Source organism: Acartia tonsa, chromosome 3, assembly GCF_053477335.1.
Source record: "Acartia tonsa isolate MP-2025a chromosome 3, ASM5347733v1, whole genome shotgun sequence".
Classification (NCBI taxonomy): domain Eukaryota; kingdom Metazoa; phylum Arthropoda; class Copepoda; order Calanoida; family Acartiidae; genus Acartia; species Acartia tonsa.
In genome coordinates this window covers 10,821,303-10,849,127 of record NC_137262.1, presented here as the reverse complement: position 1 = coordinate 10,849,127, position 27,825 = coordinate 10,821,303, and the positions used below count along the sequence as shown (strand labels likewise).

The window sequence follows — 27,825 nt, the reverse complement described above, 5'->3', positions numbered from 1 at the left end:
ACGATTTTTATGTTGAAAAATCATAAAATTAAGACCAGGTTTGTACTGGTTATAATCTTAAAATTTTTCCTTTTACTATCCGGGGAAAACTGTCTATAATGCGATAAAAAAATATTACTATATTTGCATTATTTTTCCTTCACCATTAATAAGTAAGCCCAAAAATACTTCACAAAAAGCACTCGTTACGTAATTTTATGAAAAGCATAATATTGTTGAACTAAGGAATGATTTAAAATTTCTTATGGCAAAGGAAAGAGAGTCTTTTTTTGGTAAAGGTAAATGGAAGATAAATTTATCTGTCAAGCACCTGAACTATTAAATTTGAGATTAATTCAGGGGTGTATATTCTGCATGGGATCCCCTGCTCAGGAGGGGGGAAAAAAAATAAAAAATAAGTGGTTGGAGGGAAAAAAAATGTAAAAATTAAGAAAACTGAAAACATTTTTCCATTTCGCCCCCCTCCTTGGTTAAAAAAAAATAAAAAAAATGTGTGGTAGGAGGGATAAAATAAATAAAATATAGAGTTCTTTAAAATTTTTTCTATTTTCCCCCTACTTTTTAAGAAAAATCTAGGGGGGAAAAAAATAAAAAATTTTGTAGCAGGGGAAAAAAAATAAATCTTGTGCAGAATATACACCCCTGGATTAATTTTTCTTCCTTTAACCCATCCATGCCTAAAAATGTAAAAAAGGATAATTCTAATTGGTACCTAAATTTATCTACTGCAGTATTAATAACAATCATTTAGGGAATTTTCTCAAGGTTTATTTATCTAATGTTTTAAATAAAATAAACCTGAAGAAGTTCCCTTTTTACCAAATATATACAATATTTATTAGATGAATTCGCACATAACATAGGTATACTTATCTAATAGTTTTACATATTTTGTTCATGTGATTTCAACTAACATAACTAAAACAAACATTATGGGTCAGCTGAATTTGAGTTGCCGATTGTGTACATAGATTCCTCATGAAGTTTGAAGCTTTTTTAGCTAGTAGTAAATATTGGGATAGGATGAGGAAACTGTGTACATATCCGGCATTTCAAATTCAACTGACCTTTATGTAATGAGACTCTTCGTTACAAAGGGTTAACTATTTTTTTGGTTTGGTTAGGTTTTTAAGTATGTGTATATAAGTGTCAGAGTTGTTGGTTGAGAATTTTGTTATTGGAAAAATATAAGTATAATAGTGGTTTTAAGTAGGGTTGGGCCGGATATTGAAAATTGCTGGATATCCGGCCAAATCGGATATCCGGTCCAACCCTAGTTTTAAGCGAAATTGGCATGTAGAGGAAATGACACTTTCTACACGAACTTTTAGGTTCATTTATAAGTTACACCACAGATTTTTTTTATCAAAATAAGACCTTTTTCTTTAGTGTACAAACAAATGAAAATTGTTATCAGACAAACATATAAAAATAAATTAATAACAATGTTATCAAATACTTTAATTAAGTATCAAAACTAAATAACCTTGAAATGATGCAGTCAAAAATAATAAACTAAACCTATTTAGTTGCATTTTGTAAAAATAAACGTACTATTTGTTTAGAATAAGTAATTTGAATAGCATATTTACAGGGACGTCCAAGCTTTTTTATTTAAGGGGGGGGGGGAATCATTATTTCATAAAGGCATTTTTTTATTTGGTGGGGGGGGGGGGGGGTAAAAATTGAAAATCCAAAATTTTGGGCACCCCCAAATTCATGTGGGGGGGGGGGGGGGGTAATCACCCTTTTACCACCCCCCCCCCTTGGACGTCCATATTTATCTTAAAATGGCGACAAAAATTACGATTTCATGTTCATAAAGGCTTTTAAAGTCGAATGTAAGATTTCATTTTCTAAAAGTTCGGTTCTTAAAAAAAATACAAAAAGGTGTAAAAATTAAAAAATGGTTTTGCATTTAATTTCTTGGCAGTTTGTTGGTTTGGAAAAGCTTCTCATCATATTGTGATATTTCTTGGGTAGGAAGGGTGCAGACAATCTGAAAAGAATAAAAAGATATTAGTCATGTTGTTTTGGATAATTTTTTTATTGTCAAAAAAATATACCTATACAATTTAGTTATACATTTAATAGCTATATTATTAAATTATACTATTGGCTTCAACTTAGCATAACCCCCTAGCTTATTTGGCGCCTACAACTGTTTTATTCCGAAAGCATTGCGGCTTGACTAGGGATAGAAAAAAATAAAGGTGTGTGGTTTCATTTGAGACTTTATTTGCTAAAGACAGCCGTCTGCCGAGCCCCGTTTTTATTATGTTCCTCTAAAAACAGATTATTCATTAGTAAAACTTTTAGTCCAAAATTATTGTAAAATTGTAAGATCTATTATTGTGATATATCACAAAAATCACAAGAATTAATTACATGTAATTTACCTACAGTATAAAACAGTATACATTTTAAATATCAAACAGTATAAAATCTATGAAATAATCATTATCTTATCATAATTAATTGAAATAACAAGGATGACATAAGTGTCTAAATTCATATAATAATATAAATCCACTGTAAAGAATTGACCCATGGCGGAAGGAGTTATAAGGTAAATGTGGTTCCATTGGAATTCAGTCCACACGGGATTCAACCCACGGAATTCAGCCCAGCGGGATTAAACCCAACGGTATTCAGCCCACACAAGATTCAACCCACGGGATTCAGCCCACACGGAATTCAGCCCACAAGGGACTCAACCCATGGAATTCAGTCCATACGGGACTCAACCCACAGAATTTAGTCCATATGGGACTCAACCCACGGAATTCTGTCCATACGGGACTCAACCCATGGAATTCAGTCCACACGGGATTCAACCCATTATATATCTAAAATTACCAGTTTTCAAAAATATATTTTTTTTTTTAAATTTGAGAACTAAATTTTTAGAAAATTTTTAAAAAAAGTTTTGAAAAAATTTATGTAAATTTTTTTATTGTAGGAATTATTTTATAAAATATGCTTTATAAAAAAATTTGAGAAAAAAAGAATTATTTTCTAAAAATTTGTTTCTCAAATTTGAAAACAAAATATATTTGTTTCAGTCCAATTCAACCCAATATATATATAAAATTCTCAGTTTTAAAAACCAATATTTTTTTTTAAATTTGAGAAACAAATTTTTAGAAAATAATTCTTTTTTCTCAATTTTTTTTTATAAAGCATATTTTATAAAATAATTTCTAAAATAAAAAAATTTACATAAACTTTTAAAAAAATTTTTTTAAAAATTTTTTTCTAATATTTTAAAAAAAATATTTTTTTTCAAACTGGTAATTGTACATATATATAATGGGTTGAATCCCGTGTGGACTGAATTCTGTGGGTTGAGTCCCGTATGGACTGAATTCCGTGGGTTGAGTCCCGTATGGACTGAATTCCATGGGTTGAGTCCCGTATGGACTGAATTCCGTGGGTTGAATCCCGTATGGACTGAATACCTTGGGTTGAATCCCGTGTGGATTGAATACTGTGGGTTGAATCCCGTTTGGGCTGAATACCGTTGGGTTGAATCTCGCTGGGCTGAATTCCGTGGGTTGAATCCCGTGTGGGCTGAATTCCAATGGAACCGGTAAATGTATATTAGGCGTAGCTGGTTTCATCGATTTTGAAAGGCAAATGTTTATGATTGCCCTGCAGGGTTAGGAAATAGGCCCCGCAGGGTTAGAGCTTCCCACACGAGCTAGAAATAGGAGAAATGCAACTGTGAAAATACGACGAAACCCGCTACTTCGTTTTCTTTCCATGTGAAATTACATCTCGTCATAATAAAGACGTTAAGGATGGTTCCTACTTGTGCCGTGTCCGGCGCGTGAAATTAATAGTATGGGGGGGGGGGCCTTGGCCCATAAAAAGGCGCTAATCATTACCATGCACAGTTAGAACTTTCAGACAAATAGTGTGTAATCTAAGGGTTGGTTGTCTATAAGTTAAAGAATGATTTTTCTTACAATGTGAAAATGTTTGTATAATTTCTTAAGTTTTTTTTCACATTTTCCTCCTTGTAATTAACTTTAAGAATATCTTTCAGAGTGAATCACCACAGTTTATATAAACATGTACAGGGGCCGTTATTCACCAAATTAATTCCGTTTAAGATTGCTGATTAAATTTTGTGCGTAAAACTTGCTTTGTTCTGTATCTAAAGCGAAGTGAGTTTTTGGGAAATTTTTACTTAAGACATATAACCTTTAAAAATCTGAGCTGGATCTTTAAATGTGTAGCCGTTGCCGTATCCGTAGTCGTAGCCGTCGCCACTGCCAATAAAGCATGGATTTTTAAATGTTTGAAATTTTTACGTATTATTATTTTTTCATATTTTTACTGAAAATTCAAAAAGTGGTTGTGATTTAAAGATCACTTATAGCCGTGGCCACGCGTAGCCAAATGGATTTAAAGATCGGTATTAGGTTAGTGGCTGTACCTCTGGCCACGGCCACGGCTACACATTTAAAGATCCAGCTCTGGAAATATTAATGCAAAGGTAGCGCACGGCTTTAGAATCGCGCGTAAAAAATGTGTAACTTAAGCCGCGGGCTCCCTGTGCATTTAGGAGTCTTGGGTATTGCAGATAAATTTTAGACCTTTTTGATTAATTACCATGCATGTTAAATCCTATAGTATCTGAATTACCAAATTGATTTAGATAAATGTTTGTAAATTGTTACTTGCTGTAAGATTTATTATCAAGCAAAGAACAAATAATTGTTTTAAACATATATTATTTAATTATGTGAGGTTTTAAGTTGATTAATAAACTAATTATAATCAATAAGTATGCATTGTCTTAAACTATATTGTAGTACACTGTACTACTAATGATCTTTGTAAATTATTTAGAAAATATTATAATGATTATTAAACTCTTAGTTTTACCTTGACTAAAAGTTCATTGTTTTTTACAGACATGATATTCTTAGACATTTAATGAAATATGTAATTTTAAATGTTCTTTTCAAACTTAAAAATAAAGAAAAATAAGGACAATTTTTCCCGGTTTACAAATATTTGTTACTTACACAATTATACATTACTAGTGGCTGCGCTCCTAGCATCTATGGTTTTTTTTAATTAAAATAAAAGGCAAAAAATAACCCAAAACCATCCCTGGACTTATATGAAGCTCCCCGAAAAAGGAAAACTAAATTATCAGTAATTATCGAAATCTTGAGCTACAATAAGTCTAATTACTTTATTTATTAGGACTAGCGGCTACGCCCCCTAGAGGCCTCTAGTGGCACTTTAAATATTTGATTTTTTATTTCAAATATGTCTATGTTGCGTTGATGTATATATTGCGTTAAACTCTCTACGTAAAATCGAGAATTGTAAAAAAAAATTATGATTTCTTTTGGGAGGGTGGTGGTATTCTACCAAAAATAGTTATAAACCTTCCCGGGACCTATGAGAAAATACCCTGTTAAGGAGAACCCGATCGGTTCAGCGGTTAGCAAGATCCTTCAGCACAAACAAACAGACAGACAAACACACATCCTGTTACATTAATATAAGGACTATTTAGCTGTCCTTTTGAGAAAAGAAGTTTACCCGCCAGTAAAGCTTCATATAGATCCACAAAAGATTTCTGAATTCTTTTATGTAGGGTGCATATTCCCTTCCTAAAACCTACACGAACTAAAACAGGTGGATGGAAGACAATGACCAAGAAAATACACAAAAAAAATTTATTTTACTCTAATTAAGCCATTTTAAAACAACATAAATTTCCAAATTCAACCCATATCATCATAATTTTTGCCAGTGGGCTAATCTAGGATTATTTTTTTAATTGTTTCATTGACCCTGATGTGTTTAGACAATGCATAATAAAAGATTTCACTTAAATTATGTTAGTCTTGTCTTTATGACATAATGAGCATTTTAAATGCTTTATTTGTTGAACTAGCGGCTTTGCCAGTTGCCTCTAGGGGCTTTGATTAAAAGATGGAATGAGTACAAGATAATAACCTTACATTTTTAGACGAAGCATAAAAAATTACTGTAAAATATAAGCGTGCGGAAAGGGGGTACAGTGGGGAGTCAACACCCTCCTTAATTATGAAATTGGGAAGACCTTTTTCTCAATTTTTCATGGACTTTTTGAGTGCTACGATTTAATATTTTAGATATTTAGAAATTATGGTTAAATGATAAAAATTAAAGGGATAATAAGTATTCTAAATCTTCAGTAAAAGGATTTTTAAACCCCTACATTTTCCTTTGCTACTGATCGGGCCATTGGACGTGCAGGAGAGAGGGGCTAGAAGAGTTTCAATAATATGCCCCTTTTTACAGTTAACACCCCCTGGATAATATATGTGCACGCGCCTAATTTTCTATAAAAAGATTCTTGTAAGTTTTTTAAAAAACTATATTGTAACTAGAGTCATGTAATAATGAGCTAATAAACCTTCAAGTAATAAAACAAGTTGTAAAACTTTATTAAACATCTTAATTATAACCAACGTCAACAAAAACATGTTTTTTTTTGATACTTCAGCCCAGCTACTCTACAACTAGTACATAATTATTCGTTAGAAAGTTAGATAACATTGATTTTGAAATTTTAAAAGTGCAAAACATTACTAATAAAAATTATTTTCTATGACTCTTGGCCAAAAAAGAATTTTAATTCGGCTAAATTAATATAAGTGTCACAGTGTCCCCCTTTTTTTGGAGGTCCCTTAGGGTTAGAGGGAAGGGACAATAGACTCTAGATTAAACAGTCCCCCAAAGTTTTCAAACTTCTTCTTCCAATCATTAGCTCAAAAACTTCGGGGGATCGTTATAATTTGATTGTACAAAGTTACAGTGCCCAAAGATTAACCTACTTAATGTGCAATTTTGTTTATCATAATGAGAAGGTGGTATCTTAGTTTATGATCCATTGCCCTAACCCTGTATCCCTGATCATTATGAAGAAACCATATTTATGAAAAAGGGGGTGAAAATAATGTGAAAATTATTTCCACATACCAAAAGATACCACCCACTTGCAACCAAAAACATATTACGTCGTGATTTTTAGACTCATTAACAACCGGAAATATCAAAATTATCTTCTAAAAATAATATTCAAGAATTATGCAATACAATAATGAAAAAGGAGAAAGTGTTATCTATAATACAAAGTAGAACGATGTATCTCATTCCGTCTGTCTGTCTCTCTGTCTTGAGCTTAAGACTTCGGTAACTGCTGAACCGATTGGGCTGTACTCTTTAAAGAATATATATACTGGTTCTAAGCAATTTTGTAAGAGGGGTGGGACACCCCGTCCCCCAACCCTCCTAAAAAAGAGAAAAAATATACTCCCAGTAAGAAAAACAACTATTGCACAACATTTATTGCAAAGCCCCTAAAGGCAGTGGTGAAGCCACTAGTCCTATAATTTAAAGTAGCAAGTATTTTTACGTCTGTCCCTTTGAGAACACGCTAACCACTGAACCAATCGAGTTCTATATTTTAGAGAAGCACCACATATTGTTTAATGCTATTTTAGTATTTTACTACCCTTCCTCTCGTAAATGCTAAGGGCGAGGGCCGTAAGTGAGTAGTTAAAGTATTTTTGGGAAGGAAATAAAAATGACAAGCAAATATATATTATATTGCTCCCCAAAGTTTTGCCATTCGTTAACTTAAAACTTTGGGGGTAAGATTAAATCTGAATTGGGTTTTACAAAATAACAATTACCATAAGGGTTACTTTTTATCATAATTTGGTTCTATTCCTAAAATTACTAAATATTAATCCAATATTTAATGCATAGAAGTCCAAAAAGCTAATTTTGACCAAACATACAAAAATGTCCCAATTGTAGAAATGCTTTGTATTGTAGATGTAACTTTCATTGGGTAAACTCTATACATATTTGTATTTAAACAAGGATGACAACATCCATAAAAGCGAAGCTCTGAAACGGTAGGACAAACGGACATTAACACTTGTATAATGTCAGAACTGAATAATCAGAATGCGAATGTATAAGAGTCAAAGCAAAATTGTAAATAAATTTGTTGAAAAACTGCTTGATACAGGATAATGATTATGGACATACTTACATTTTTAGGATTTGATTATAGAGTTGCTTCACTTATAATATTGTACTTTGTTGTCCCAGGAATCAGTATACCAAAAATCAGATCAAACGGATAATTAGATCACATAAAAATTTGTTGTTAAAAAAGTAGAAAAATCAATATGTTTAAAATGGACATACGGACATTCTGGTTATAATTATAGAGTTGCTACGCTTTCTAAATTGTACCTAACTACAACCGGAATCATCATGCAAAGTTTGAAATCGATAGGACAATTCTAACATGCCTAAATTAACGAATAAAAGCTATCTATCTCGGACGGACGGACGGACAGACGGACCGACCCTAATTATAGAAAAGCTTCGCTTTTAATAACAAGAGTACTTGAACAGATCCTGTGTGATTATTTGTTAACCACTCAACTATTTTGACACTCAACGAATATTTGAATATTGCTTGTTAGTGCCCTAAATGGGTATTATTGGTCAATTCATTGGCCAGGGGTGACGGGGAAAGAAAGGAATGTCTATTTAAGCAAGGACATTGATTTCCATAATTTTCATGTCATGTAGCAAATTTTGGATGTACTATGCATACATTTAGAGTAATCATGTGATAATAATGACGTAGCTACTCTATGAAACGTCATTCTTACGTCCGTACTTCCTTACGCCACATTATGCTAATTTTAATAATTAGACATAAATTAGTTAAAGTACTTTTATGATACATCTAATATAATCAGTAAATTATTGACCATTGTCTATTTTAAAATTTATAAAGATAACAAACCTGCAAAAATGCTACTTTTTCCATAAAATAGTAATTTCTGCGCTATATATGAAGAATATTGTCCTTGTTTAGTATTCTATCCTAATATATAAAGTAGCAAGCTTTTTTTTGTCTGTAGCGAAGGATATCGCTAACCGCTGAACCGATATGGTCCTTCTTTACAGTGAAGCTACTTATAGGTCTTGGGATGGTTTTGGGCTATTTTCTTTTTATAAAAAGTCAGGGTAGGTATGGTTTTAGGCTATTTTTCTGCCCTTCCATATTCATTAGATATAGAGCCCCTAGATGCTAGGGGCGCAGCCGCTAGTTTATTATATACTCTGTAATGGACAATCAAACGAGACAGCACAAAAAATGACGTCATACAATAAAATAACCAATGAGAGGCGAGTATATATTTTACCATTGGTCAATTGCAATGTATACTGGCCTTTCATTGGACAACTTTATTGTATGAGGCCATTTTTGGTACCATTTTGCGCTGTCTCCGAAGATACGCATTGACAAGTCATAAATTAAATATGTTACTAGAAATCAAAAACAGACATAAAGACAAGTTAATTCGTAGAGTAGCTTTAATCCAAACCTAAGGTATTCTTATTTCCAGTTGTAAGTGGCGAAGGTCACAAAATTAGGTGTTTGTTTACCATGCGTTTAAGTCTTTTTTTTTCACCCACTTAAACTTTTCTAATTTGAAGTGCATGAGTGGGATTATTTTGTGTTCTAATATTGGTTACTAAGATTTGGATTTTACTAGATTATGAAAAGATAAGACGTGGACATTGAAATCTAAATTTATCCTTTTATAAATGTAAATTATTGGTGAAAAAGTTTGGACCCTGATAAAATAAACATCAAATTTTTATCCCAAAAATGTAAGCTAACTTATGAAGAACTAGTTATTAAACTTTGAGGGGTGGAGGCATTATCATTTACAATGTCCCATCCTTCCCTGGTTTTTACTGGATGAATCATGTCATAGATTCAGGGAGAAGTCACATGAAGATAATACCGTTTAAGCGCCTGAAAATTCCCTCTGACCTGGCAAGTTATGGTTGATCGACGGGCACTTTATCTTCCCCTCTTTTAGCTTTGGAATGCTTCACATATATTAGAATACTCGACTAATTTTCTAGCTTTTTAATTTGCCTTACTTAAGTTATTGTGCGAAGCGAGCATAAAAATTTATATTTAGTAAAACATAAAAATTACAAAGGTATATCTATCCATCATGTAGGTTAACTTATTTAAACTTGTTTTACTAAATTTTCAAGCATGTTAATAACTTAGATTTGAATCATAAAAAAAATCCTTTTTCATCCTATAATTAATACATTATTCAAAACCGCAAGATCATAAAATGTTTCAATTATAAAACAAAATCTATTCACACAAGCTTACTTATCTGTCTGACCTTAGTAGTTGAAGGCCATTAATTCATTTTTAACCAAATGTTTGGTGATTATTTTGCTTAATGTTAATAGCCAGGGATCGGCAGCCGTGTTGTGCGGAACGTTTTTTGGAAAAGCCGCATCCGCTAATCATATCTTGCTACTTCTTCGAATAAGCCGCAAAAAAAGAGAGGTGTACTATCTATATAGTCACAGCCGCTATTACTGTCGTCTTGTAAAAGCCTAATTGCCACATTTTTCTTAATCTTTTACCGCCAATCTGCAGCCCAATCGCTCGCCCAACACTTTTGTATAAATCCAGCCGCAATTTCAATAAACTGCGGCCAAGCCGCACTAATCATTGTGGCGGCTGCAGATCCCTGCTTATAGTAATTGACCAAATGATTTCCACTGAAGCCTAATTGATCTTATTGAATTGTTTTTGTTATAACATGATGGATTAAGTTGGAATTTTCACATATATCATTAAAGTCTTCAACAAGAAGTATAATCTTTTTTTTTAATTTAGGAGGAAGGGATGATACAATAAACGAAAAATTGACCCTCTCCCCCAAGTAAAAATACTTATATGGAAGGTTAAATTTTTTTAAAGGAAAAGTTTAGAGAATGGTTAGTTGGTTTATTCAATCCTGAACAAACGTTATCCGAATAGAATTCAACAATGCCAATGTGAGTTAAAATTTAGAGGGGGATTGAAGAAGAAATATATTTCTCGTATTTATTCGAGACCGATCAATATCCGGTGGATTAGAACCGGTTCACATCCATACGAAAAAATTATGTCAAGCCATCGGCATCTCGGGTCTAAAAAAACTGGTTTGTAATACGATGCGTGAAATATCTATACTCACAAGGACGTAATAGCTTTTTTTGTGGAGTGTGAGTTGAGGGGCTTCAAAGGTTTGAGGGCAAAAATCTATTTTTTTAAATTTTGATAGGGTAAAGAATAGGAGTTCCAAAGTTTGAGGGGGGTAAACAACCCTTATTACCCCACCCCCCTGGACGTCGATGCATGCTCGTGTCCACTTTCTTCCTGAAAAACAGTGAGGGGAGGGTTGATTATGGGGTAATCCTACCTTTATTAAACTCAAATCTTTTGGAAGATTTTTTATTGAGCAGCTTTGCTCTAGAATAGTATACTACAAAATCTAAAACAACATGTGTTTATTAAAATGCTCACTTTTTGTATAGATTCATATGAATTGTGTGAAGATTACACATGCATTGTATTGTTAGTGATAAATAATTGAATTTTGGTTAATATGAATTGGAGAATTATCGCATATAAACAAATCAATCATTATGAAAGGAACAAGGAAGAAATATAATATATGTACATATAACATATGATGTATGCTTAGTACAGTGAATAATAATTTAGGCAAAGATATTCTACAACTTTGGTTTTATAATGATAGTAAGACAAACAACAACAGTACTTATATAAAAGTAACAGGACGTCTATATGTCTGTATGTGTGTACCGAAGAATCTCGCTAACCGCTAACCCGATTTTTAATAATATGTGAAGGTTTATAATTATTTTGGCGAAGGGTACCACCACCCGCCCGGCCCAGGAGAATGGCTGAGAGAAAAAAAGACACCTCTCCTAAAGATTTACTTTTTCTTTTCAAGTGCCCCTAGAGACCTCTAGGGGAGTAGCCGTGGCATTGAATCAAGCAAAACTGCCTTAAAAAATGACAATTTCTTAATCTTAAGTAAATTTTATGGGCTTTGCCGATTTACCTATGATTTGAAGGGAATAATCCTACTGGTCATACCAATTCTATAAGCTAATTTCTTAGGGGATGCAAAAAACCTTCTCCCCGAGAGATTTTTTTTGTAAATAAGCCGTTGGACGCAAGGCCTAGTGACCAGGGGCGAAGCAATTTGTGACGAAAAAGTGATAAAATATTTCCAGGAGCTACAGTGCAACTGGAAAAAAATCGATAAAAATCATCTTAGCGGAATTATTGCTTTCATGGATAAAGAAGAATTTTATGTTGGAAAATCGCCATTAGGTGATTATAAACCATAGTTAAGTTTAGTTGGTTGTAATAAAATGTTCCAGGACAAACGCAGGAGTCCCAAACGTCGGAGGGGACAAACGCAGGAGTGTAAAAATATTAATCTAATTAGGTATTTCTATACAAATTAGGTTAGGTTAAGATATTAATGTACAAAAAAGCCCCCCGCAGGGGTTAGGCATTTAAAAAAACCTACAAGATGGTCTAAAATAGGTTAGGTTAGGTTAAGTGTCCTCTCCGACGTTTGGGACTCATGCGTTTGTCCATGACCTAATAAAGTAATTATAGTTTGATCTAGTAGTTTCATTAAAAGGTAACCCTATGTGGTAGATAGATTTTATTATTAGGGAGATTGCAAACCTTAATTTTTTGGCTATTAAAGTTAATGGGAAAAAAATTTGATTTTTACCACAATTTCTAGTATGACTACAAAATCGACTAAAATCCGCTGGATTAGAACCGGTTCTCAGTCATATTGAAAAGTCACGAAAAATAGCATCGAATTTTCAGAAATTTTAAAATAAAAAGGAAAGCTGTCTATAATACGATGCAATAAATAGCTATTCCCCAATCCCTGATGAATTCAGGAAGTGTTGACAGGAAGTATAAGACAACATCGCTGTGTCAGTGTGTATGTCTCTAAGAAACTGTATCTATTGAATTTATGCAGGGAGGAATGGGTCATTGGATTGTTTATTACACTAGTCCCCAAAGTTTTATAATAACCTTTTTCTATTCTTTGGGTTTAAAACTTTGGGGGCTTTTATTATTTAATTTCTTAAGTTGAATGTCCAAACCTTTTTAACCACCAATTGTAATCTACAGAAGGTGTATTTATTTTGTATAATCATTGGGAATGTACATAAATTTATCGGTTATTGTCTTATCCCTTTAGATCCCTGATAGTTCTGCCCTCTGGACATCTACACTAAATATCTCTAAAAGATCATGAAAGCATTGTCTCAATACGGATCTCGTGCCATGAGACAATCGAGTTATAGACTGGTCAAAAGCACATGATTCTAATATCCCTATAGATTATTTTCCTTGTTATTCGACCTACAGAAATTGGAGAAAGATTAAAGACTTTTGTGTCACTTTTGAGGAAGACGATTCCCTTTTCTCCCATCTCTTTAAAAAAGAATTAGCAAAGTGCAGGCTGCTTGATAAGGATTTCATTACTTACATTTTGAGATCTTAATACAAAGATGCTTTGCTAATAGCATTTTTATAAGAATATTAGTTACAAAAAAAAAAATTGGGCAAACATCAATAGCTATAAAATCAACATATCCAAAATGAACGTACAAACTTTCTAATTATGATTATAGAGCTGCTACGCTAACCAATTCGCCTTTGATAACCGAACGAGGAAGTATTTTAACTTTTAAATAATTGCAAACGTCTTCATTTAAATATTTAACAAATCATAATAAGTCAAATATAAATAAAACCACAAAATCTCAGCCTATTAACAAAAGTAATGGTCAGCTGAATTTGAGTTGCCGATTGTGTACACAGTTTCCTCGGTTTTTCCTTATCCTATCTCAATATTTACTACTAGCTAAAAAAGCTTCAAACTTCCAAAAAAAAACGTTATTATAAACGATCTACCTATACATTCAAAATTTAGATTTTTTTTGAAAGTTGAAGCTTTTTTAGATAGTTGTAAATATTGAGATAGGATGATAAAAACACCGAGGAAACTGCATACACAATCGGCAACTCAAATTCAACTGACCAAAATAATACTTTATGATCTAGATTTATATTTAATCTGTACTCTAAACAAGGACAATTATGATCACTAAAGTTTACTTTTAAATATTAGTGTAAAATTGCTTCTCATACAAGAATTTTAAGTATTTTTATATAAGCTTGAATAAGAGGGGGTCGGAGGGGGGGGGGGTGGGGGGGGTTGCCGTATTTGCGTAAACCGTGTGTATATTCTTTATCTTTGGACTTAGAAGATAGGTTATTATGGATAAAATCATTCTTATATGATAAATTTTTCCAAGTAAAGATTTTATGGACAGGCCTATGGACAGGTAAAAAAAAATTTGAAGAATTAGAGGTTTAATTATTAAACAAAATATGCATCTTTTTGAGTGTTATTTACATATTTGAAGATAAAGTTGACCTCTGACTCTTCAAAAAAAGCTCCTGAACCTAGAGGCATACAAAAAAATATTAAAACTTGGGAAAATTTATCATTTAAGAATGATTTTATCCCTAATAACCTATCTTCTCAGTCCAAAGATAAAGCCTATAAACACTGTTTACGCAAATGTGTCAAAACTCCCCCCCCCCCCTCCCCTCTTTAAAGCTGATCAGAGCCGCGGCGGTTTATATGTTTAAAAATCAGCTGAATGCTAAATGCTGCAAACTGTCTGTTCAGTTAATTTTTAAGGCTTTAAAGTGAATTTAAATTTGCGGATGATGCATAACTAACAACAAGCTTTTTTTTATAAAGTAAATCCAAGAAGAATGATTAATAATTCAGTAATAAAAAATTAATTTATAAACACATATAAATATTAATATCTTTCGGAAATGCATTTACTTAATATTAATTTTCTTCTTTATTATTATTGCAACTATAAAACCACTTCTAATAAAGGTCATTTTAATTCTAATAGTTAAGCCAATGTGCAAAAATCTGTGTGAATTTAAGATATTGAAACAACTCTATCTTCTTATAGTAAAAATGGTTAAAGTTTATTGCTATTAGAATCTATAAAGTAATAAAAAAGGGACAATATAGTTTTCAATGCCTCCTTATTGCTTTTCTTTCATAGATATAACATAACAAATCAAACAAAACGATTAGACATAAAGATATTTTTTGCTGGAAATTTCATTTAGGAGATATTTGAGTCTATGTTATTTTTTTTTAATTTGTGACGAAATCTAACATTACTCTTTTTAAAGGCACAAAATATCAAACTTACCCCAAAGCGTTTGTGTTGAAGCCAGTCTGTTGTAGGATACCTCCCAGGTTACAGGCCAACCTCTCCAGACAGGACTCGGCCTCCCCCATGGACATGTACATGTCCTCCAGTCTTGCAAGTATACTGGGCTCTAGCTCACCTGGACAATCATTTTAAAAATGTTTATAAAATAACTAAAGATAGTAGATTATTATAATAATTGAGACAAAAAAATTATCTAAAATAAGTATTTAGACACCTATAATATATGTGTTTCAAAGTATCTTAATAAAAGCAATAAAATTGGTTCATATTAGAGGTGAAAAAAGTTATTCAAATATAAAGAAATGTATATTTTTAATTCCATGCTTTTCAGAAAGTTAAAATTACTTTAAAATATTATTATTCAGTTTCATGCATTATATTTAGAAATATTTTCATATTTCATAGATTTCTTAAAGATTTTTTCGTGCATTTTTTAAAGGAAAAAAATTACAAATCATTTTAAAAAAATGATTTTACTTAGTTATTTTTCTCTTCTAAACATATTTAAAAACATAATATTCTTAAATGTGTTTAGAATTTAAGTGTCCAAGTGTTGAAAAAATACAAATTGAACAAAAAGTTCAAACATGCAAAAACATATCAACAGATGCATGAAAAGTGTATGACAACAATGTGGTGATTAAAGGAAGTAGCAATTGAATGATAGACAAGTAAAATTTCGTTTATAGAAGCGAAGCATTGAACAACTAGGGTTACTTTAAAAGCAAGAATCGACATCCGCGCGTCAGCCGCCTGTAAGCCTCAAGTAAATCAACCTTTTTCAATGTTAAAAATCGGCCAGAAATCTAACCCTGAACGTAATATGGCAATACCTCTTTTTTAAAAACTTCCAAAACATCTAAACGGGTTTAAATTTGAGGCTTAGTCGCGGCTGACTCATAATAACTATAAAATTAACTTTTAATGTTGTTTCGCTATAATAGCTATCAACATTTAAGCAAATTATTTCGTTGCTCTTGCAAACATTGGCATAAACGGCCTATGCTTGGCTTGCTATGTGCCATTTTGTGGTGTTTTAATCTATAGTTCAAATTAAGGACTTTTTTGACAATTTAAGTTAAAGAATTTTTAGTAATCCATAATACAAAGTAAAACGATGCCTATCTATCTGTCTGTTTGTTTGTAACAAAGGATCTCCATAACCGCTGAACCGATCGGGTTCTCCTTTACAGGGTAGCTTCTCATAGGTCCCGGGAATGTTTTTAACAATTTCTTGGGGAGTGGGCAACCCCCCACTCAAAAAAATGAAAATTACCACCCCCCCCAAAAAAATATTTTCTTTTAAATCTAAAATGCGTTTTATTTTTAAAATAGGTTTTCTTTTTAAAACTAACTTCCCCCCCCCCCTCTAACTAGATGCTATGGGCGCAGCTACTAGTACTTTAAAAAATCATCAACACTAATTGTTTTTGCTTAGGTGGAATTTAAAATAGTTTTTAAAATTACCCGATTAATGAAAGGAAGTAGTTAGTTATAACTAGGGATCTGAGGGGATAAGACAATGACCGATAATAAGTATATCCCCAATGATGATACACAAAATTACACATTGTGTTGATAACATTTATTGATTGAAACATTTGGAGAACCAACTTAATGACCAACTAATCAAAGTTCACAATAACAGTCCTCAAAGTTGTTAAGTCAATGAATAGGAAAAGGCTATTATAAAACTTTGGGGACTATAGTGTAATAAACAGCCCAATGTCCCCTACCTCCCTAGTTATAATGAAACCAAATCACATTTACTGGACATTATCAAATATTTTTCCTGCTTTCCAATGATTTACAAGAAAACCAAACAACCAAATTTTGTATATCACGTCATTTTTGGTCAAATCAAACATTATTCAATAACTATATATTAAAATAATTGGTCTTAAACTAAACCTCTATCTTACTTAATTGAAATGTATAGAATTTAATTTGAGCTTTTTAGAGATTTTAGGAAAAATACCATGAAAGCAAATGTTTTATACCTATATTTTTTTTAAAAATCAGATGAATTTTTTATAATCAAGATTAAAAACAATTTTATTTTAGTAATTGTAATAAAATTTAGTTTGTAGTTTTAAAGTTGGAGGTTAAATTAAAACTTTCATAAACCGAAAAAAATATACAAATCTTATTTGAGGGGTCTAGTTGGTCTAAATTGGATTTTTTGAAAATTATTTTCATTTAGCTAAGGGCTGACGTGACAGTTGCATCTTCAGACAAAATATAGACAAGTGATGAGAAAATTAATTTCATCGAATTTTCAAAGTGTTTAATATGATGTATTGCAATCAATCATTTCATTATTAGAGCTATAGTTGATGAAGACAAATTTAGAAAAAAATTATTTTTCTCAAAAACTCAACATTGAAATGTCACATAAAAAGAAATTACTTGCTCTTCCCCCAAAAATTCTATAGAATTCTAATTTTTTTTTTAATGGGATATTATTTAAAGTAACATCCAACAGATAACCAACCCTTTAATTGCACTACCTTTATCTGGTATTTCTATCTATGCATAATAATGATTTTCACCTGTTAAATACCCAAGGCATTCTCTCTACTCTTATAGCAGTAATATATGCTATTTTAAAGTCTCTAGTATGATGCAGTGTGTTTATCAATATGTTATCAATATTCTTGCAAGTATTGAAAAATATATCTTGATCTAAAAAATCATCCAAGCAAAGAAATATTTTTTAAAAATTTTATGCATAATAAAATGGTGAAATAAAATTAGATGATATATTTATAAAATATATTTTTATTGGGATAATTTTATTATCTCTGGTTATTTCAATGCCAATTAATGGTTAATGATGTTTTACAGCAATTCTTCTCTAAAAATTTTTAAAAATTTAAACTTTATTTAAATTCAATTTTTGTCAATAAAAGTTAAAATGAAATATTTTTTTCAAAAAAAGAATACCATAAAAAGTATGTAGTTATATATTCTTTAAAAATTTATTTTCTTTTGGTAGCGCAACTACCTCAAGATTAAAAACTGTCTGTACTTGACCTCCTTGGCACTACTGGCGGATTTTAAAGATTTAAACATTGCTCAAAGTCTAGTTCTAAATGATTTGTAATAAAATACTTAATTTCAAAGATATACTTTGCCTACGGGGCCAACAAAACAGGAATTAATCCTACAATTTTTTTCTTTATTTCAAGAAGACGAAAAAAGTCGCTCAAAAACAATTCTGACGTCATAAAAATGAGGGATGAGTTAAGGAGAAGTGAGAAAGAAAACCCCTAAAAAAGAGATGGATAATTCCTCATTTTTATGACGTCACATTGAGCGACTTTCTTCGTCTTCTAATTCAATGCATCATTGTTATTTTTATCTACAATGTTTGGTTTGTTATTGCTGCGCTAATTATGGAAATAAATTTCCTTGTCAGCAGACATAAAATAGAATACGTTTTTAAATGTATATAGAATAAATATCAAATAATAAAAATTATTATTTAATAAGCATGCAAACAACAGTTATTTAAACGGCAATATGTCAATCAAAAAAGGTTTTAAGATAGATAGAGCAAATAAAGTCGTCACTGAGGATAATTGATGTTTTCACACGCAACAGTAAATTGAATTGGTAAATAATCGTAGTTATTCAACAGACCAGTTATCTTTCAAGATAACAACTTAATTTAAACTGTTTTTTCTTAAGAAGACATTTTATCATAATCCTTTTATAAAAGTAACATGTCTGTGTAAGTGTGTGTCTGCACAAGAAGATTTGCAACAATTTCGGAGGAAAGTACCTCCACCCTTCCAAGTAAAATTGCGCCTGGAACCCCCTAAAAAAATCCTTTATTTTCCTTAAAGTATACCTAATGAACTCTAGGGGCGTGGCGGCTAGTCTTAGATAAATTTTCCAGCATTATTGCTTAATATTGGTGATTATGCCGATGGAAATGCAAAATAAATAATGTAATAATATGTCGGCCTTGATTACGATAATTCAATGTTTTATGGTCAGAATAAATCATTGAAATTTTAAACAATAAAAACTACCTAAAAATACAATTTTAAAAAGTAGTTTTAAACTTTATACAACTTTTAGCTAGAATGTATTGACACACATATATTCTAAAAAGATTATTCAATGTGCATTGTTATCAATCAAACCTTTACCAAACTTCCTCTGTCATTAAAATTCATAAAATTGGCTGTTTGTATTGAAAATGTACCCTTTACTGAATATAATATTCTATTTATGTTTCACAAAAAATATGACTTTCATGTTTAGGTTAATATTTTTTCTTACAAAACTCCTTCCGACATAAATCTTCCTTTTTGTGTAGAATTCACTAAAAATATTTTCAAGCACAGTGCAGTTTTCTGAAAAAGTAAAGCAGGTTTAAAAATGCCCCATCTCTTATGATATCCTGTTCCACTGTTCAATTCCTTTTTCTGATGTGTTAGTGATTTAAGCTAAGCTAGTGTGAGTGTTTGTAACCTAAACAAAGATGTGACAGTTACTTTTGGTAAGTAAAAAAATAATTTGTTAGAACATATTAAAGCAGTACAATTGAAATATTTTTATTTTCAATTTAAACTCAAACCAATATAATAATAAGTGCCCTTTTATACAATCTTCTGTACAATTGGTAAGATAAAGCTAGCCTTAGGCTATGTTAGTGTGTGCAGCAAAAGCTTATATTGCAGCTCCTTGTTATTTCCTGGGCGATGACCCTACCTGTCAAATCCTGATCGGCTGACCGCCTCTTGCGGGTGGAGCTGAGACTCACTACAGTGGGGAACAACAGGGACAAGCCAAGGATGGCCAGGGCAGGTATAATCAAGGATATCAGGTCAATACCAAATCCGTCCTCGTTGTTGGCATAGCTAGGTGCACCATAGGAGGCTCCAGGTGCCTGGTAGCTGGAATCTCCAGCAGCATACCCGTCAGATGGTTCATTGTAGGATGCTGGGGCCCCATAGCTTGATGCGGGGGAAGAATATCCTTGAGACGGGGCACCATAGCTGGCAGAGGGAGAAGGTTGGGCATAGCCATCATCTGGCACATTGTAAGAAGCAGATGGACCAGAGGAATGTCCATGAGAACCACCATCCCGTTTCAGAAATGAAGTAGGATAAACTGGATGCAATGCATTTACATCTCTGGTAGCCCTTGACAGGCAACTAGCCATACTCAGGCAACACAACACTGTTGCCAGCATACCCATACCTCTTACATTGGTCATTGTCAAACTTTAGATAGATTATCTAATTACTGAAATAAATAAAGAGAAATGAAGGAATTAATAGATAAGGGAAGGGGGTACTTGAATGGATTATGAATTGGAAATCATACCACCATGCAATGATAATCTAAATAAATTTAGTCCATGCACTACCTAAAAATTCTACCTGATACTTCATCGGATGACCTCTTCCTTCTCCTAACAGTTTCCAAATTTACATATGTTGGAAAAAGAAAGGTTAACCCAGTAAAGGAAATTAAACCCAAAACAATTGGGGTCAAGTCTACAACATTTTCGTTTTTATAGCTTGGAGCAGGGGGGGAAGGTGTGGTAGCAGGGACAGGAGTTGTTGAAGGGGCAGGCTGGTAGCTTACACCATCTCTGGAGGTCCGCGTGCGCTTAAAAAATCCACGAGTGGGAAGATTTCGTGGTTGAGGAGGATGCTGTGGCCTGTGAATTCGCGAAGGATGTCGTCTTCTGCCCTTATGTACAACAGCTGATGAGGTAGATATTAGTGTTGTAAATACTACTAGTAGTGCTGCTAATAATGAAATATTGCTTATTCTCATTTTGTCTGTATCTAAATCTATATCTATAATGTGAACATGCTGTGGATTAGTAATTGTTATTATTATTGTAACTATACATAATTTGCAAAGAAATGAATATTTACAAAACATTTGTATAAACAGTGTGCCATTGCATTTTATAAGCTTAAGATCTCCTAAACCAAAAAAGCTAATGTAATTTGGGTGAATCTTAATCATCTCTCATAACATTAAATCCAAAACAATATAATACAATAACATCTATAATACAAAGTAACGATGTCTGTCCGTCCCTTAAGATCTCGGTAACCACTGAACCGATCGGATTCTACTCTTCAGGGAATATACCTACTGGTTCTGTGGTGGTTTTAAGCTATTTTCTTGGGGGGTGGGACACCCCCAACAACCCCAAATATGAAAATTCCCCCCCCCCCCCAAAAAAAATTTATTTTCTTGAGAACACATTATTAGACTATGAGCAGCACCAGTAGTAATTTTCTTGAGAACACATTAGACTATGAGTAGCACCAGTAGTACTTTATTTTTTTTTCAATTATCTCTTGGGGCTAAGCCCCTAGAGGCTAGGGGCGAAGCCGCTAGTTACTTATATAGGATCATCATGGATTTAAAAAAAAGTTTGAATTTCATGTTTTGATGATTTGGGCATATACATTAAATAGCACAGTAAAGTTCAGGGACAACACTTCCATTGCATTGTGAGAAAATTGAGATGGGATAATAAATACTTTATTGCTTAGTTAATATATAGTAAACTAGCGGCTTCGCCACTAGCCTCTTGGCCCCAAGAGGTTTGATCAACCTATTTTTGTGTTATTTAAATTTAAAAAGAAAAATAAAATAAAAAATTTTAGGGGGGATTTTTTTTAGGGGGGGGGGGTTTGTCGCCTTTTTTAATTTTAGTTTTAGAAAGAAAAAAAAATTTTGGGGGGGTATTTTTCATTTTTTGGGGGGGTTGGGGGTGTCCCACACCCAAAGAAAAAAGCTTAAAACCATCACAGGACCAGTAGGTATATTCCCTAAAGTGTAGAGCCCAATCGGTTCAGTGGTTACTGAGTTCTTAAGCTTCAGACAGACAGAAAGACGGACAGACAGATAGACATCGTACTACTTTGTATTATAGATAACAATATCATCTTTGAAAAGAATGGAATATAAATCATCAATTATATGTAATTTAGCACTATAATAAATAAAAATTATTTATAATTATCCTATTTTGAAAGAAAATTCTCATATGAAAATAATAGTTATTTCTCGCATCGTATTATAAACAGCTTTCCGTGGATATAGAATATACGGGCTAAAAAACTGGTTTCAATCTTATGATTGTAAATTTTTATATTTGAAGAAAGCTGGATATAATATGATACTAGACATAGTTTTTTCGTATGGATGAGAACCGGTTAATATCCACCGGATCGAATGAATACGAGAATAGTTATTTCTCGTATAGTATTATAAACGGCTTTCCGCGGATATAGAATGTACAATTATAAGATTAAAACTAGTTTTTTTAGCCCCGTGGTGCCGAAGGCACCGGCTAAAAAACTAGTTTCAATCTTATGATTGTACATTTCTATATTCGTAGAAAACTGGATGTAATACGATGCTAGACATAGTTTTTTCGTATTCATGAGAACCGGTTTCTGTCCACCGGATTCAAATGAATACGAGAAATTTTGTTATTACTTTCCATTGTTTGATCCGTTTATTTAATAAGCTTTAATTTGCACAATTTTATAATTAATTTTCTAATTTTGACACATTCTTGGAATATTTTTAAAAATCTGATTGGGTTATATAAACTAGCAACTCCAAACTCTTTCATCAATGAAATTTATCCACAGAAGTTGACAACAGGGTTGGCATATTAAAAAGAAAACCATTTTTTTGAGTTTTGCAACCCCCCCCAAAAAAATTTCTTTTTATGAACCCTGGAAATATAAGAGTATATATATTTTTGGCCATTATCTTATCCTCCAAGATCCCTGATCTAAATAGAAATGGGGACATTTATAAAATAAATTATTCTTTATCTAATGCTCCTCAATAGCATAAGTATTAAAGCATAAGGACGGATATTTGGTGTATGTATAAAGCAGAGTTGCTTCGCCATTGAGAAAAAGTTGTTTTTCTAGAATAAATGCTTGATATCTGTATTTCAATAAATTTAAAGTTTTACCTAGTAATTAGCTAATTTAAAGAGTAATGAAAATAATCACCCTATACTAACGCCCCCTCCCCCCAAAAAAGAAAGAAATTATACTACATTTGGTGTGAATTATGTACAAATACTTTTCATTGCATTGACCAATGTGTTCCCTGTTCATTATTATAATAATTCAAGCATATCAAGGAAGGTCATAAATGACAAAATTTATTTGGAGTTTTAGCCGCATATATCTAGACATTACTGCAATTCTTAAAAGGGGTAAAATTTTAAAAAGCGGGGTATTAAGTGACAATTCTACCCCTCTCTCTCTCTTTTTGTTTTCTTTTTGATCTTAATTACTATAACTTTGTATTAATGGACCCCACAAAAAGTTTCCTGTGGGGAAGGGAGTGAAGGGGGACACCCCTCCGGCTTAAAAACTGTTATATTTTAGTTTTAAAAATACTATACGTATTGAATCAGATAAACAGGAATTAAAAAACGATATAATTCAATTCAATAATCTAATTCATTTGATATGTGATTCAGATTTGGCTTTTAAAATCTTATTTCTATTCATAATTTATTAACAGTTAAAATAATGAACAAAATATTAAAACCTTTTATTAAATGTAAAGAGAAGTTGCTTTTTATTATGAGCATAATTCTAAATGTCCGTCCGTTTGTATGTATGCTATGTTTTCTTGGCTGCTATATTTGAATACGGAATAATTTATGAAAAAAGATTCATCTTACCAATGCAAAGCCAGCATACAATCCACTTGATTCGCCTGTCGGTAATTCTCTTTTTAGGTAAAGCTTTAAGTATTTGAGCATCTGCTCTATAATATTCATGGCCCGTTGGCCTGTATGAAATGAAAGGAAAACCCCAAGCTTTTTTGAGAGAAATGTATTTTTATCAACTGTTTAAATATAATAGATATATAAATTTAGCTGTGAAGACTTATTTAACTGGCAAATCATAATATTCTATTTAATAACTATATTTGTCCAGCTGTCTGTTTATTAAGCTGCCAAACAAGCAATTGTTTTAAATTCTTACGCTTCTCTCCTTATGGATGTTGTTTTAATACATACTAGCGGTTACTTCCCTAGAAGCCTCTAGTGGCACTTTTTTTATATTTCAGGTATGTCTATGTTGCGTTGAACTCTCTTTTTAAAATCGAGAAACGTAATTTTTAAAAGATTTTTTGTGATTTATCTTGGGAGGGTTGTGGTACTCTCCCCCAAAATATTTATAAAGCTTCCCGGGTTCTATGAGAAGCTACCCTGTTAAGGAGAACCCGATCGGTTCAGCGAAATCCTTCGGTACAGACAAACAGACACAACAACACACATCCTGTTACTTTACTATAAGGATTAACAACAATTTATTAAAAACCTAAACAATAATTAACGTTGCACTGTACGATTATTTTGTGACAATTTCTCTTTTCATATAAGTATCATTTGCCAAAACAACAAAAAAGGATGACAACATCCAAAGTGAATTTAAAACAACAATAAATACCCAGAGAAAAAAATGATAATGTAAAAAAACTCTACAATTTCAAATGAATATTTGAAAAGTTCTCCTTGTCATACGCTCTTACTATACAATATACACTATCCATCTGTCTGTCTATAATGTTTTGAGGGCTTCAGTAAACGGTTCAAGGAACGATAGTAGACAATGTTATTTCCTAAAATTCTACATACCTAATTTATTATAAATATTAGGCTCGACGGTTAAAATGTTTTTTTTTTAAGGATTTCTGTGTTTCTTTTTTTGTAGATCTTTTTATCAATGTTCGATAGAGAAGCGAAGCTTTTTCTAGTATTAAAAATATTGAAATTATAACCGTAACAAACACATAAATAAACACAGAAATGACCTTAATCTGTTTTGATTTATATTGTTGCATTTCATAGATTTTTAGCCATAAAACATTTTTTATTGTTGTTTATTATGAAATAACTAAGAGCGACAAATATTATTTATTAATTGCATTAATTGATGTGATTTTTTTCTTCTGAAAACAAGGATGACAACATCCACAACAAACATTAACATTTTTATAGTGTCAGAACTGAATAAGCAGAATATAAATGAGTCTATACAAAAATATAAGTATTTTTTGTTTGTTAAACTGCTTAAATTCAGGATATTCTTTAAGGACATACATACATTTTTAGGAATTGATTACAGAGATGCTTCGCTTATAAAATTATATCTTAATGTAATAAGAAACATTATTAAAAAACTCAGAAAAATATGAAAATTGTAACACATAAAAAATAGTTGTTGTAAAGGTAAAAAAACAAAATGTTTTAAATGGAAGTACGAACTTTCTGGTAACGCTTTTAGTGTTGCTTCGCTTTCTAAATCGTACCTTAGTGTTATAGGAATCAGCATGCAAAGAAAATTCTAATGTAAAAATTAACAAAAAGAGGTGACCGTTTCACGAAAAAAGCTAACAGTTCAGGAAGAACGGACCAACCATAATTAAAGAAAACTTTCGCTTTTAAAAATATATATTTTATATATGTCTTTCCTACCCAAGTTCATAATACACACTCAAATACAACTACAAATGCTACTTCATTACTTGAGCACAGCTCAGATTTTAACTCTAGAAAATGTGATGAAACTCATAGAGGAACTGTAAATTACACTGGTACCTAAAAGTTTTATAACCTGGTTATCTTATTCGTTGGTTCGAAAAGTTTTAGGTGTTTTATTGAATTAGATTGGTCAATTATAACTTGGAGTGTCCAAACTTTTCAAAAAATAAGGGGGGGGGGGAGTTCTGACACTTTTGCGTAAACAGTGATTATAGGCTTTGTCTTTGGAGATAATGGTTAGGTTATTTGGCAAAAAAGTTTCCTTTTGGGATGTAGTTTTCCTATTTTTAAAAAAAATTTGGATTCGGCCTCCAGGTTCCGGTACTCCAGGCCTCCAGGTGGATTCTGGACAGGTAAAAATTGAAAATTCAAGATAGAACAAAACTTATTTAACAAAAGTTTGTACTTTATGGATGGTATGAACTAATTTGAAGAAATTTTTGAAATCGGGCTCCAGGTTCTGGTACTGCAGGCCTCCAGGTGGATCCTGGACAGGTAAAAATTGAAAATTTTTAATTTTAAAGTTAGAACAAAACTTATTTAACAAAAGTGGCTTCTTTATAGATGGTATTAACTAATCTGTAGAAAATTTTGAAATCGGGCTCCAGGTTCAGATGCTGCAGGCCTCCAGGTGGATCCTGAACATGTAAAAATTGAAAATTTTTACTTTAAAAGTTAGAACAAAACTTATTTAACAAAAGTGGCTTCTTTATGGATGGTATGAACTAATTTGAAGAAAATTTTGAAATCGGGCTCCTGGTTCAGGTGCTGCAGGCCTCCAAGTGGATCCTGGACAGGTAAAAATTGAAAATTTTTAATTTAAAAGTTAGAACAAAACTTTTTTAACAAAAGTGGCTTCTTTATGGATGGTATGAACTAATTTGAAGAAAATTTTGAAATCAGGCTCCAGGTTCAGGTACTGCAGGTCTCCAGGTGGATCCTGGACGGGTAAAAATTGATAATTTTTACTTTAAAAGTTAGAACAAAACTTATTTTTACAAAAGTGGCTTCTTTATAGATGGTATTAACTAATCTGAAGAAAATTTTGATATCGGGCTCCAGGTTCAGGTGCTGCAGGCCTCCAGGTGGATCCTAGACAGGTAAAAGTAAAAAAATTTTACTTTAAAAATTAAAACAAAACTTATTTTTACAAAAGTGGCTTCTTTATAGATGGTTTTAACTAATCTGAAGAAAATTTTGAAATTGAGCTCCAGGTTCAGGTACTGCAGGCCTCCAGGTGGATCCTGGACAGATAAACAGTAATTTTTTACTTTAAGTGTTTGAAAAAAACTTATTTAAAAAAAGTGGCTTCTTTAAAGATGGTATGAACTATTTTGAAGAAAATTTTGAAATCGGGCTTCAGGTTCAGGTACTGCAGGCCTCCAGGTAGATCCTGGACAGGTAAAAATTGAAATTCTATACTTTAAAAGTTAGAACAAAACTTATTTAACAAAAGTGGCTTCTTTATGGATGGTAGGAAGTTATTTGAAGAAAATTTTGAAATCTGGCTCCAGGTTCAGGTACTGCAGGCCTCCAGGTGGATCCTGGACAGGTAAAAACTAAAATTTTTTTCTATTAAAGTTGGAACAAAACTTATTGAACAAAAGTTGATACTTTATGGATGGTATTAAATACTTTAAAGAAAAATTTGAAATTGAATTTTTTCACTTTAAAAGTTAGATCAAAACTTATTTTACAAAAGTTGATAATTTATGGATGGTATTAACTAATTTGAAGAAAATTTTGAAATTTCAAAATTTACTTCAAATTACTTCCTACCATCTTTAAAGAAGCCACTTTTGTCAAATAAGTTTTGTTTTAACTTTTAAAGTAAAAATTTTTAATTTTTACCTGTCCAGGATCCACCTGGAGGCCTGCAGTACCTGAACCTGGCGCCCGATTTCAAAATTTTCTTCAAATTACTTCCTACCATCTATAAAGAAGCCAATTTTGTTAAATAAGTTTTGTTCTAACTTTTAAAG

The 27,825-nt window shown here is 32.0% G+C and overlaps 2 protein-coding genes across 3 annotated transcripts in view; one reads left to right on the top strand and one right to left on the bottom strand.

Annotated features, from left to right (window-relative positions):
* LOC145313294 (uncharacterized) overlaps positions 1-27,825 on the top strand; it is a 159,968-nt gene that overhangs the window by 84,536 nt on the left and 47,607 nt on the right. The window lies entirely within an intron of this gene.
* Positions 1,793-21,125, bottom strand: LOC145315104 (uncharacterized). 2 transcript variants are annotated; one of them, XM_080155146.1, is made up of 3 exons: positions 20,664-21,125; positions 15,241-15,379; positions 1,793-1,999 (listed from the first exon to the last, which is right to left on the bottom strand). In XM_080155146.1, the coding sequence occupies exons 1-3, from the start codon at positions 21,064-21,066 to the stop codon at positions 1,900-1,902; spliced, it is 642 nt and encodes a 213-aa protein (XP_080011272.1). In that variant the 5' UTR covers positions 21,067-21,125; the 3' UTR covers positions 1,793-1,899. The 2 variants fall into 2 exon arrangements, with proteins under 2 accessions (XP_080011272.1, XP_080011271.1); XM_080155145.1 differs by lacking the exon at positions 20,664-21,125 and adding an exon at positions 19,990-20,635.